At 25.0% G+C, this 14,552-nt stretch overlaps 2 protein-coding genes across 2 annotated transcripts; both read left to right on the top strand.

The window, feature by feature from the left end:
• Nucleotides 1-7,318: 7,318 nt before the first annotated feature.
• Nucleotides 7,319-8,372, top strand: LOC124913706 (B3 domain-containing protein At3g17010-like). Its single transcript, XM_047454124.1, has 3 exons — nucleotides 7,319-7,419; nucleotides 7,499-7,897; nucleotides 7,979-8,372. The coding sequence occupies exons 1-3, from the start codon at nucleotides 7,351-7,353 to the stop codon at nucleotides 8,210-8,212; spliced, it is 702 nt and encodes a 233-aa protein (XP_047310080.1). The 5' UTR covers nucleotides 7,319-7,350; the 3' UTR covers nucleotides 8,213-8,372.
• A 4,073-nt stretch (nucleotides 8,373-12,445) lies between these two features.
• Nucleotides 12,446-13,599, top strand: LOC124914517 (putative clathrin assembly protein At4g40080). Its single transcript, XM_047455090.1, has one exon. It carries the CDS (start codon nucleotides 12,489-12,491, stop codon nucleotides 13,566-13,568), a length of 1,080 nt encoding a protein of 359 aa, XP_047311046.1. The 5' UTR covers nucleotides 12,446-12,488; the 3' UTR covers nucleotides 13,569-13,599.
• The last annotated feature ends 953 nt before the right edge of the window (nucleotides 13,600-14,552 follow it).

Below are 14,552 nucleotides of genomic sequence, written 5' to 3'. Positions count from 1 at the left end.
TTTGAAGTTATATTTGAATTTACATGTTAATTAATTTATGCATGATATAAGAGTTTAATATATATATATATATATATATATATATATATATATATATATATTTAATTCTTTCAATTGTATTATTTTATATCAAATAAATAATTTTTAGTTTTTTTTTATCCTAATTATATCATAATTTGTATCCACAGTATACTTAACCCAAAGTTTTAGTATATGAAAAATTATATGGTTCCATGTTATAATACTTTTATTTTGGTATACCAAATTTTCGACATTATAGAAATAATTTATTGTATATATCGAATATGAACGGTATATCGCGATTTGTCATTTCGGTACGAGATATAGTATTATATTGTTCATATCGAATAAATTCAAATTATATTTTGATTTGATTTCAAAATTAAATTTCTATAATTAAATAAAATTAAATCTTTTTAGAGAAGGAAATAAATATATTAAGATTAGAGACAAATAATAATATAATATATACTTCTAGAATTGAACTTGAACTTCAAATCTATTTAAAAATGGAAATAAATTTATTAAAATTGGTTAATTCATTCATTACAGTTGATTTTACTAAAAAGTTCATTATCTAATTCTTAAAATAAAAACCAAATCTTTATATTATATAAGTAATATATATATATATATATATATATATATATTTAATTTATAAATATTAGTTAGGAATCATACCTTAATAGGTCAATTAATTTAATATTAGTACTATACCTTACCATTTTTTTCATATATATATATATATATATATATATATATATATTTCAATTTAATTGTTTGATATACAGAAAATATTGATTATTTTCCACCCCTAATCACTAATCATAGGAGATAATAATGACATTAAATAATAGCTTGTTATATTTTGTTTCAAGTCATTCAAATATTTAATTAAAATATTTTATTTAATTTTATAAAATTTAAATATATAAAAACAATATAATAATTCAATTAATTAAAAACTCAATATAATGTTATTATTATTTTGAATAATCATCCCAAATAAAAAAAAAAATTCTTTATAAAAAATCATCAATTAAAAACTTAAAATAACATACTTTTCACACACACTCTTTTTTAAAAACCCTATAACCATATATATATAAAAAAAAAAATTCTCCCAAAATAATAATAATAATAATAATAATAATAATAATAAATCCCCTGAAAGGGGCCCGAGCCCCGAAGTGATCGAAGTGTGGAACGCAGCGGGAAGGCGCTAATCAAATCTAGAAAAGGTAATAATAATATTAATAATAATAATAATATAATAAACACAATAATTGAAGGAAATAAGTTGCAAAGATAGTAAATTCTCTCTCCAGTGGAGGTGTTATCCAATTTCCATCCATGTAGTCAATTCAATTCAATTCAATATAAGATAGCTAACTAATGAAGGCCATCTAATTCTTCTTTTTATTATTAAAATCCATAATTAATCATTCAAACAAGCACTTAAGTCACTATAACCAAATCCATAAAAGAAGAAAATGACGTCGGAGATGACCTAGCTAGGTCAATATATATAATTAATTAAATAGCCCACAAAAGATTTAATTATTTGAACAATTATATCCTAGAATTTTCTCACTTTTCTACAAATCTCATTTTCTAGTTTTATAATAATAATAATATTCTTCTTAATTAGAGTGAGTTGATCATGGCATGATTTCTAGACTTATTTTGTATTATTGAGAATGGATTACTAGCTAGCTAGCTCTTCATTTTATTGTAATTTTAAGACAATTTATACCCTCTCATTCTTGAATTAGCAAATTCTAGATTAATTAAATTATAACACATTTAAGATCTTAATTAATACAACTACAAAATAATAATTTTAAAAATTATCGTCAAACAATATATAATAGATCGATGTGTAAATTAGTGGCGATGTTGAAGATTTGATTAATTAATGACACAAATAATTTTTCCTTGGTTTGCTAAAATAATGATTTTAAATATTATCCATAATAGATTATTCATTTATATATATCTCATACCTCATCTAAAAATCACTAACATTTACAGTTTCTTAAAAATAATCAAACTTTATAAGAAAGTCAAACATTCTCCCATTGTCTTAATATATTGAATAAAAAATTATTTTATTTATCTGTAACCCTTAAACAATATTTGATAAATATTAAGTTATAATCCTAAAGTTGCATTCAAGGAAATTAAATCCAAAATGTAATCTAAACAAGTTATCAAAATAAATATAATTATAGGTCTATGAAAATTTTAAATATAATTCAACTTACAAAATTTAAAGATCTAGTTATCAAATAATTAAGTTATCATGAGTATTAACTAAAAAGCCTTTAATTAAAAACAAAGAATGGTAAAATCGATCTAATAATATTATATTTGTTAATATTATTGTAAGTGAGTGATTTGTTTTTAAGAATGGAATAAAATTACTCAGTAAAATTAGAGGTATAAAAAAAAACGATACAAAATTAAATAAAATTGTATCTTTTTATAATTAAATTTCAAAATGAGAAAAATTGTTAGAAAACAAAATAAGTTTTGCTTCTACACAAATAAAAGTGCAGTAAAGTCAAAATAACAATTGTATAAAAATGAATTATAACTAAAAATAAACAAAATTAAATATTATTGAGAAGAAAAAATAAAGAGACTCGAAAAACTGACATTTTATATGCAAAATCAAATCTCCGCATGGAAAAGATGAACAAAAATTAAACAATTGAATTGTGCAATATTAATATAGAGTATAATTTGATTTATAATGAACAAAATAATATTTAACCAAATAATTGAATCAGACCGATCCTATATATACACAATTGCCTGTAGTTTTCGTTTTGGATATAATTATTAATGATTTTGAAATATAATAAGAATAAAGAAGATTTAAAGCAAATGGGTGGAGGTGTTATCCAAGTCAAGGAATTAATTAAAAGAAGCACTCAAATTCATAATTACCAAAAGAAAAAAGAATATATATATTTTTTTACTAATTAACAAAATAAGTTTAATTAGAAGAAATATATTAGATACCAATTTGACCCATCCCCACTTTAACTACTAAGAGTCACATTTATGTGTCCTTCACCCATCAATATATATAACCTTTCCTTTTTCAATAGTTGCCCTTTAATTTCCTTTATTATAATAATATCATAATGTCCTTAATTTGAGAACCATTTAGATTTTCTAATTTTTGTTGCTTGGTCAATTTTTGAGTTCCTAATCTATTAGACTCAAAGTTGTATTTTTCTAACTTATTATGTTAGTGTAAAAGATTAGAGTATAACTTTCTAAATTAAACAAAATAGGGCCTAACTCATAATAATGACTTTCTAATATTGGCATCTTTTTTTCTTTTTTAAACAAATGAAATATTTTAATTTTATTTATGTTCTAGTTAAACAATAAAAAGCCTAATTAACCTAATATAAACTAAAATGGAGAAAATCCCAACCTTCCTTAATCTTTTGTCCAACAAATTAAGAACTTAAGGCAGCAATTAAACTCGGCAACTTCGCCATCAAATCAACTTGAAATATAGCTAATTTGAATTGAAGTCGAATTCGGCGAATATGTTACCTATATTTGTTTTGTCGAACAAATTAAGAAGTTAGGTAATAAAACAAACTTTTAGACTTTGTCGTCAAATCAAACTTGAAGTATAGCAAATTTGTTGCATATATTTGTTTTGTCGAACAAATTAAAAACTTTGAAATGAAGTTTGGCAAATTTGTTGCCTATATTTGTTTGTCAAAAGGAGAAGCAATAGTAGAGGTGGGTGTGTATTTTTTATGTTATTTTTGTTGAGTTATTTTCAATATATATATATATTATATTATATTTGTGTAATATAAAATAATTAAATTTAATTAGTTAGATCCTTTCAATTTATATAAAATATTTAACATGTGTCACGCTAATTGTTTTGGCTGAATGTATCACGTGATTCATTGGTTATTAATTAAGTGCATAAAGAAGAAACCGTGTCCACCTATCTGAAAAGATGTAGAGTTTGTTTGAAGTTGGTTTTTAAAATAAAATAAAAAATATTTTGATTAAAACATAAATTATTTGAATTTTTAATTAGTTTAATTATTATAATAATTTTTTATTTAAATTTTACACCACAATGAAATAAGAACTAGTTTTAATATTTTAATTGATAAATTGAATAATTAAAAATATATAATATATAAATTTTTAGTAAAAAAACTCAAACAAATTAAAGCTAAGTGCTTTAATTAAAGTCTCCAATTTTATTTATAGTTTATCCTAGTAAAAATTGAACTATTTTAAATAAATATTAGAATTCATTTTCAGATTTATAAATTATGTCACAAACAAAAAAACAGTATATAATTAATGTTCATCCTAAAAATGATCACTTGTATGACTGTAGATTGCATCCCCATCTCTATTCTAATTATATCCAAGCTTGGTTTCGACTTACAAAAAATTAATATTGTCTTTGCATTTAGAACTTATAAGAACTTCAGCTTAAAAATTAATTATATTAATATTTTTCTCTCACAACATTTAGTGGGAAATAAATATATAGACTTTTTTTTTTAAAAAAAAAAGAAAGAAATAAATATATAGCTAAAAAATAAAGTTCTAATATGACTCTATAACTAGCCAAGAGCCAATACTATTAGTTTCTTTCTTTCCTTCCTTGTGGTTGAAGGCACTATTTTATTTTTCGCACATGAAATTAAATTATAACGAGTAAATTTAATCATCACTGGTAGAACGCCTAAGTTGACACTAACCTACGATAATTTACAACATGATCATTTCAACTTTATAAATATATACCATCTTAATAAAACATTGAGCTGTTTTAAAATAGCATCAAATGATTTATCACTTGTATTATTTGTTGAGTAGTAAACCATACTAATACTAAGATAGTTTTCTACAAATACAAATTCAAATACATACTAAGGTAACAGAGTGATAAAGGTGGACTTAAAAGATAAAAAAATCACGGGTTCAATTCTAAACGAAAATACTTTGCTGAGAGCCATAATTGGAGAGCCATAATTGTTAATCTCTTTAATTTAAAAAAAAACTAAGAACGGGTATCATGATTAAGAATAGTACTAATTTACTCCAAATAATTAATAAACTACAATATATAGATTTGTTAAACCATTTTCCCACAACTCTTGTAATATTCTTAAAATTGTGGTTTTATCCTTAATTTCAATATATATATATATATATATATATATATATATATATATATATATATATATATATATATATATAATTACTCAAAAACAAAAAAATTAAAGACATCTACTTTTTTTTAATTATGTATAAGTATCCTATATATAACCCTTTGACAATATAATTAAAAGAGTATTCAAAATTTAAATAAAATACACAATTTGATGATAATTAGGTTGTTGACTAGGTTTCCACAAGGATAGGAGATACTTATTTTTTCTTTCTTTCTTTTTTTATATAGCATATATAAAACCAATTCATATGAGGTCAAAAATAATTATTTTTTTATAAGTCAATTCATTTGGAACATGTAGAGTAAATATAAATACAAATTAAAATAGTTCGGCTCAGAAGACATATATATATATATATATATATATATATATATATATATATATATATATATATATATATATATATATATATATATATATATATATATATATATATATATATATATATATATATATATATATATATATATATATATATATATATATATATATTTCAAAAACATGACTCTACAATTTGCCAAGAGCCAGTACTACTGATCATTAATCTTTTGTATTTATTATTATTATTATTATTTGTTTCAAGATTGTATTTATTATTTATCATTGATCTCCTCGATCCCACTGGGCCAGTAGTACTAATCCAAGCAGATAAACTAATTAAGCATTAATGCAACTGGACTGTCCAATAATATAAGAATTAGTAATTCAATTACTTATAGGACACACATAAAATTATTTTTGTAAGATAACGTGTATTACATTATATCTCAAATAAATATTACAATTTAACTAATATATCAAAATAGACTCCAACCATTAAAAGTTTAATATTCCTTATTGAAAAAAATTATGTTAAAAAGATAGTAACCAAATGCTCTTATTTGTTTATTGCAAATTATGAGTATATATTCTATGAATGTGAAGAAAAGAGACATTGATGAAAAATTGAATTGAAGTACTTGAAGAAAGAAGAACCATTAATAATATTTATTTATATATACTATATTATTTGTAACTATTGAAATCAAGTTTCTCAATTCAAATATAAGAACTAACACACTAAAATAATTTAAGTAGCAAGAGTGATTTTTAAGTGATAAGAAATACGAAATCATTTTCCCTTAGAACACCTTAAATTGAATTGAAGGGAATGAATGTTAGGTTAGAATGTGATCTATATTGATTTCATCTATTAATAAATTAATCTAAAATTGTGATCATTCTGAAATTTCATACAATTTCAAAGACTTTTACTTTAATTCTAGTGTCAGGTTTTCAAATTTGTATATCATTTTAATCCACTTTTTAGCTTCATATCATGATCAATTTAGTATTCAATCACATCTCAAGGTATATATAGTTCTAACTTTTAGATAAATGTTAAATCAATTCTGTTAATTCTTCAAATTGACAGTTCATAGCTAGCATCAATTTGATCATCAAATCATTCAATCAATTTAGTTTATTTTAAGGGATGAAACCACAAATTAACATCCAAGAAAAACAAAAGAAATATATCTTGGATCCATTTTCCCCAATTTCCTCTATACAAATTAGAAGAACCCATCTCAATATGACAGAAGATGCAAAGTGAAACACAAATTTTTGGAAAATGTCAATCCTTTTATACAAAAGTAAAACTAAAATAAACAAAATCATGTTCTTTTATTATAAGTAATGAATAAACTATCATAAATAAATATTTGTTGATAGATGATAAATGAAATTAATTAATGCCATTGAATGTAGACCGATGATGAAGACGTTACATCAGCAAAGTTGCATTGGATTCTTGGAAAAATGGTAGATGGCGATTTACTGAAATGCCCTCCCATGCATGTATCTAGTTCTTAAAAAAGGATAATTTTTAAATGAGAAACTCATGTCCCCACATCCCTAAAATAGGTATTTCCAAAACTATCATCTATTCCTTTTCATTTGTTTGTATCAATGTACAATAAATTTGAACATTAATAAAATTGATTGCAGAGGTATGGTCATTCACAGTACAAATAATAAAAACAAGGATTTCTATCTATATATACAAACTCCTCATTCATCTCCCTTCTCTATAACAAGAAAAATGGAGAATGAAGACCATTTCAGCTTCTTCAAGATCATTCTACCTGGCCAAACAAAGTTTGATACAATGGTAAGCAACTCTCTAGTTTCTAGCTAAGATTTGATTTTTATACATTCACTAACTTAGAATATGTATAATATAATTACAGAGAATCCCACGAAACTTCACCAACAACTTTGCAAAAAACTTGCCCCAAAATGCTACCCTCAGAGGTCCTTATGGCAAGATTTGTCCCGTTAAACTAAGAAAAGATCATGAGGATTATGTAAAGATTGTAGATGGATGGGAATTGTTTTACGAAGACTCCCGCTTTGAAGGTGGGGAATTCACGGTCTTCACTTACGATGGAAACTCGCACTTCGAAGTGCGAGTGTTCGAAATGAGTGGAATAGAGAGAATGGGGCAATTTCATGGAGAATGTTCTAACATTAATAATAACAAAGTACAGGTGATTGATGATGCTGTGATGTTGGAGAAAGCTGGAATCAAACCTCCTTATTTTGTAAAACGTTTGTTGAGCTACCATTTCAACAAATTCTTCATTCTGGTGAGTTTATAAGTAGGAATGAAAATCGTGACATATATAATTGTGATTTTAATGTGTAATTACTATATATTGGAATTGCAGAATCTTTCCAATTGCTTGGCCATGGAACATCTACCTAGCGAAAAAGCAACCGTAGTTCTACTAAATAAGGAGGGAAGATCATGGGATGTGACCTATATTCCAAGGAAGATCCGATCAACCTTCTCCCGAGGTTGGGTCCATTTCATGAATGACAACGGTCTCAAGGAGGGTGATTTGTGCGTATTCGAGATTCTCTCCCAGTATGAAATTCGGGTCCATGTGTTTCCTAGCTAATTCGATTAATAATTAATTAGCTAGGTATAGCCTAAGTTATGTTTAGTATATATATGTATGAAAGTATGGTCATTTGGGTTATGTTTATGAATTGTTCACAATTCTCTCCTCCCAAGGAGAGTGACACAATTCGCTTTGTGCAACCATCAATTTCTATTAATGAAATATCTTTTTCGAATATTTAATTTTAATTTGTTAAATGTTATTTTGTTTAGAAAAAATAAACATAAGATAAGATCCTATACTATTTTTAATTTCATTCTTTGTTCTTAAGCCACAATCCAACCTACAATAATATTGATACTCAAATTTACATACAACTTTAATTGGATATTCAATTAGGGTATCTCTTAGTCTAAAAGATTTTCGAATTCATTTGATAAATGAGATAATTCACGGTATAAAATTTCAAATTGAAATACATTTTAATTTTAGTATCTAGCTGGAAAGAAATTGTCAAAATTTAGTCGTCAAATATGTATTATTCATCATGTTATTCTTACAATGATTTTTAAGATTAGTTTAGAAAATTCTACTTAGTCAGTTTGGAGGCTATGTCATTCTCAAAGTTTATAAGCTATATAATTTTTTTCTAATTTGTTTATATCTAAATAACTATTATCATTTTTTTATTATATATTAATAAATAATTATTTATTTATAATATACACTGTTTAAACTTATTCAAAAGAGAAATTATATTGAATCTTTTATTAAGCTATATAAATTATATATCTATTATATTATAGATATTTATATAAATCTATGAAAACTAATATAATAATATGCTATAAAATTAGAAAAAAAATTACCTTCAACTTTCTATTTATTCTCACGTATATCAAAATTAATAATAGATCTCGACCCCCGATATAATCCAGACATTTTGAAAATTAAACATCGTTATTTATATATATAATAATTAAGCGTTATTGTAACGGTAATTAAGCTAATAAATGAACAAATTAATTAAACACTAATCAATTATAAGTTTCTTCAACTTTTTCACTTACAAATTAATAATTGACTTCCATTGATAATAACATCAAATATTATTAAATGTTCATTACCATATAACACAGCATACCTAGCTAGCTAGCTAGCTATTAATTCATAATTTCAGTATACTCGTCTACTCACTCTATTCATTAATTATTTCTTCTTTTTTTACATACACTCATCTGCCTGCCCATCATATACCAATATATGCATTTTAAATAATAATAATAATAATGCATACAGTATTTAAATAATAATAATAAAATACGTGCCTTTACCATTTTATTACAAAAAAATTATTTAATTGTGTTTTAACAACTGCTATATATATTATTTATTGTTGGGCCATTCCTACCTACGGGCTCCAAAAGCAGACCCGCCGCGCTTTGAAAACTTGTATGCAGACCAATTGGGCGGGCCGCGTATCATTCTCTTATTGGACTCTTTTCAAAGGGATTTTTCTGAATTGATTAAAGAAGTTATTAAAAAAATGAACTAAAACATTTGGTTAATTATTAGAATAATCATTTTGCTCCTCCCTTGACATGTACTTGATTCAAATTATGACATTATTACACATATGGAAGTCCATTTTCTTAGTGCTAATTAATTACATTTAGAATTCAGAATACTGATTCCAATTCTGACTCTTATTTGGCTCATAATTTTTATTTTATTTTTGAAAAATAATTTAGGTACTAATTAAATTGAACAACTTAAATATTTCTATAACAAATATAATTATGCATTTCAAACACATTGAAATGCTCATGTGGTTGCTAACCATATGTAACCTACGAATCATATATAAGGTCCCAAAATAATAAATTCTTTTATTTTAACAAATAATATTATAAATTAATAAAGAGTATTTGATATATATAACTTCATTTATCACTTGATATAATATATAAAGAACTTATTTAATATAATTTATTTGATAATACGTATTTATAACAATTTATTTTTAACATTTAAGTAAAATATATGTTAAAAATCAAAAACTAGAATATTAAACTTATTTCAAAAGAAAAAAGAAGAAGCTAAAAGCGCATTTCTAAAAAAATTTAACAAAAGATAACTTTGTAGTTTAAATTTAATAAAATTAAGGTTATATACAAAAGTGTGTATTTGATATTTCATTTTCTTTTCCTTATAAGTATAAAACATTTTATTCTCTCTTTTTATTTTTTATCATAATTCATCAAATTTCTTTTTTATGTTACGAGATTAATTTGGAAAAGAAAAATGTAATCGTATCTAAATTAATTATAAAATATAAAAGATAAGAGAAATGAGAAATATATATATAATATATATATATATATATATATTAATTAATTAAGTTAACAAATTATAAATTAATAATTTACTATACAAGTTAGCAAATATTAGTATTTATTATAATTATTTAAAATTTAATATATCAAATTATATAATTTAATATATTGCGTTTAATAATTAATAAAATTAATATATAAAATATAATAGTCTTAATCTACTGGTTCAGATATAAGTTTTAAATATTATTAAATTAATTCGAATATTTAAAGCTTAGATGTTTATATTTAATAATTTAATTTTTTTATCTCCACAAATTTAAGTCATAAAATACTTAAAACCAATGTTAAAATTCAAAAAGTTCTATTGAAAATCGACTCTAAGTACTCTTAGGTTATGTTTATGTTACATAATTTTGGTATAATAAATAATAATATTAAATAAAATAAAAACTATATTTTTTAGGATATAATATTGATAAAAAAAATAATTAACACTAAATTTTTTTTAGATATTTTGTTAGGCTAATATAACTAATGTTAATAATATTTTGGACCTCTCCAAAATTTTGTCCATTTTAGTTTTTTTTTATCAACTTGAACCTTATTTAAATGTAATTCCAATATTTTAAAATCTTAAAATTTTTGTATTCATACCATCGTATTATTATTATTGAGTTGTGTGAGTTTTAATTGTGAAGAAATCATTATAGTGATCTAATATTCTTTTAAATATTTAAAAATGATGTAGAGTTTTTGTAATCTGAAACCAATAGAAATATAGATGTTTTCGTTGTTTAGTTATTTTTATTTGATTTTTGAAATTGTTTGAGTTTATTTTTTACAATTAGATACCAATCCAACATTACAAACATATATGGTTTCAGAAATTATTTAAATATTTAGATACAACGAATCATAATTAATTATATGTGGCCACTAGGGGCTCCCATCTTTTTTCTTTCTAAGTTTGTTTGTAGGACGATGTAGACACTTACGTCACCATCCTTTTTTTAAATATATTGATTAGTTTATCTGAAAATAAATAAATTTACAGTATTTTGTTATCATATTATTAAATGAATAATAGTCTTGCAGTTATGGATATACATAAAGAAAATGAGAATATGTGGATTTATTTATTTATTCTTAAAACAGGTAATTAATGAACAGTAGTATATTTTATTGTATTCTAATGAGATTTTTATTTTTGCCAACATATTCACATTGTTGTCAGTGATAGAGAATTTGATTTTGGTCAATTATATTCTTACTTTTAAGAAGTTTCCTAACTCTTCCTACTATTATTTTTTATATAAATTTATAAAATAGCAAGTTGATTACTTCTAAAATAAAAAAAAGTCAAGACTCGAGATGCTGACTTTAATTTTTTTCAACAAGTGGTCATCATCATGTGCTACTTACTTTATCCATGTGTTTAGAATTAATAAAATTATATACTTTTTTTTTGTCCATTTACCTTTTGTTTTCTGGACATGCTTCTTTACAATTTGATACTATTTTAATCCCAAGTTTCTTACTTTAGAAAACAATATTTTTTATTCATAATTCTAGAAGAACGCGTTCAATATTATTATTATTAAATTAGCATTTTGAAGTTTAATTCATATTAAAAATATTACTACAGTAAATTTAATCCTAACTTACTAAATAAAAAATTATAACAAGATAGTTAGTTGAAATATCATATTTTTCAAATTGGTAGCACACAATAACATTAAAGTTATTAACTAATAAGTCAAGTCAAGATATAATTTTTTTTTCAACAAGTTGTCATCTTGTTTTGTTTTTTATACATAAGCCACTACATTTTTTTTAAGATAAGAATAATATTTTTCTTTTGTCTAATTCTATAATAATAAATCCCATAATTTTCATTAAATTAATTAGGAATCACTTCCCTTAAATAATATAATTGTATTCCATCTCTCTATCTTTAAGAAGAAGAAGAAAAAGAGGCGGCGCCGGTGGTACGGATGGGAAGAAGAAAGAGTCTCCGGGAAGTGGTGGGGCTGATCAAAGACAAAGCCTCACAGTCCAAAGCTTTATTCTCCAATCCAACCACACTCCCCCTCCATCTTGCCGTCCTACGCGCCACCGCACATTCTCCTCACGCGCCGCCGCAAGAACAACACATATTGGACCTCCTTTTACTAGGAGATTCCTCACGCGCCACCGCCTCTGCCCTGATCAAATCTCTCATGAACCGGCTCCATCACACCAGCAACGCCGCCGTTGCTCTTAAGTGCCTAATCATAATCCACCATATCATCAAACGAGGCCCTTTCATTCTCCAGGACCAACTCTCTATCTTTCCGGCAACCGGCGGCAGAAATTATCTCAATCTCTCCGCCTTCCACGACGGATCCACACCCTCTGCTTGGATATTCTCCAATTGGGTTCGTTATTACGCCCGTTATCTCGAAACCCTCCTTTCAACTTCGAGAAATTTGGGTTTTTTTCTCGGGTCGTATTCTTCGACGGTGGAGAAAGATCGGCAAGAAGAGAGATTGTCTTCGTTTGTGAACAGAGATTTAATACGAGAAATTGATTCACTTGTTGGATTGATGGAAGATATTTGCAAGATACCTGATAATCTCCACGTTAAAGGGGTGGAATTACTTCTAGGAATCACTGGATTTATCGGCGGCGATTATTTGTCGGTGGTGAAGGAGACTGTTCTTCGAGTAATCGAGTTCAAGGAAAGAGTGGGTAGTATGAGTTTCGGACAATCCGTGGAATTAACGTGCGCTTTGAAGCGATTGGAAGATTGTCGAGAAAGAATGGAGAAGGTAATTATGATTCCTGTGAGGAAACTGTCGATGGAGACGTTATGGGTTTTGACTGAAGAATTGAAGGAGATAATGGTGGGTTTTGACGGCGGCGGAGGAGGAGGAAAGGAAGGGAGGAAGATTGATCGAGAAAAGATGATGAGGACTGAGTCGGCTCGGTTGGAGAACCGGTTCTTGGATCGGGATAACGCGGTTAAGTTCAACTCAACAAGGTTCGGTGACTCAGTCAAAGTTTCTTCAAATGGTTTCAATTTTCTATTATGAACATATGACCTATATATATATATATATATGTAAAGAGTTAAATTACATATTTTTGTATTGTAAAAATAAATCTTCATTGTAAAAAAACAAAAATATATTTTGGGTTTTATCAATTGTTTGTTCTTGTATAGGAATGAAGGAAAACTAGATCTATGCAAATTTCAATATTAGAGTTGCAAATTAGTTATAATTAAAAGTTAGCTTTGTTTATTATACCTTTATTTATTTATTTATATTTTTATCCTAGTTAGTTTGTTGTATAAGCAAATGAAATAGAAGGTTTGTGAGGAAGTATCTTTGGGGTCCTACGAATTAAAGAGGCATGCATCTATCTCACTTAGTTGAATGGAGCTGGGTAGATAATGAATTTGACTTGTGATCATAAATATGATTATGACATTCAACAAAACTCCTGTTTCAAAAGGGGTATTAAAGATTCAATTGTAAATTTCCTTAGTTTGATTCATCTTATAAGTTTGAAGAGAGTTGATAAAGTACTTTTTACCGTATAAGATATTTGCTTATAAATAATATATTGAGCAAGAGTTTAGAAAATAATTTAAATTATTAAGTATAAAATAATAAGGATAAGTTTGAGTTAAATATATACACACACATTAAGCGATTAACATAAATAGAAGCTTAGAAGTTGGCACGAATAAGTTGCAAATAAGCGGAATCAAAATAGTATAGATTGATCACTTCAAAATAGAATAATAGTATATCTTGTAATTAATTAATTAATTAATTAATTGGTTGTTGATCTTCTATTGTTGGCTTATGGTAATGGCGTCTCTTGTGTTAGACATTATTTCCTTTCATTCTATATTCTTTAATTAGTCTCAATTTATTGATATGTTACTATTCAAGCTATGACTTCTTATAAGTATTATATACCTTGTCAAGCAATCATTATAATAATAATCCTATCTGTATATACAAATAAAAATAAATAATTTATAAGTTAATATATATTATCTCATT

This window comes from Impatiens glandulifera, chromosome 9 (genome assembly GCF_907164915.1).
Source record: "Impatiens glandulifera chromosome 9, dImpGla2.1, whole genome shotgun sequence".
Classification (NCBI taxonomy): Eukaryota; Viridiplantae; Streptophyta; class Magnoliopsida; order Ericales; family Balsaminaceae; genus Impatiens; species Impatiens glandulifera.
Note: the sequence above shows the minus strand (reverse complement) of the source record. Positions and strands in the feature narration are given on the sequence as shown.

Bases quoted from the DNA above. Each gene is read 5' to 3' on its own strand.
- LOC124913706 (XM_047454124.1), top strand. From the start codon at position 7,351: ATGGAGAATGAAGACCATTTCAGCTTCTTCAAGATCATTCTACCTGGC. The intron at 7,420-7,498 runs GTAAGCAACTCT...ATATAATTACAG, and splicing joins AAACAAAGTTTGATACAATG to AGAATCCCACGAAACTTCAC. The intron at 7,898-7,978 runs GTGAGTTTATAA...TTGGAATTGCAG, and splicing joins TCAACAAATTCTTCATTCTG to AATCTTTCCAATTGCTTGGC.
- LOC124914517 (XM_047455090.1), top strand. From the start codon at position 12,489: ATGGGAAGAAGAAAGAGTCTCCGGGAAGTGGTGGGGCTGATCAAAGAC.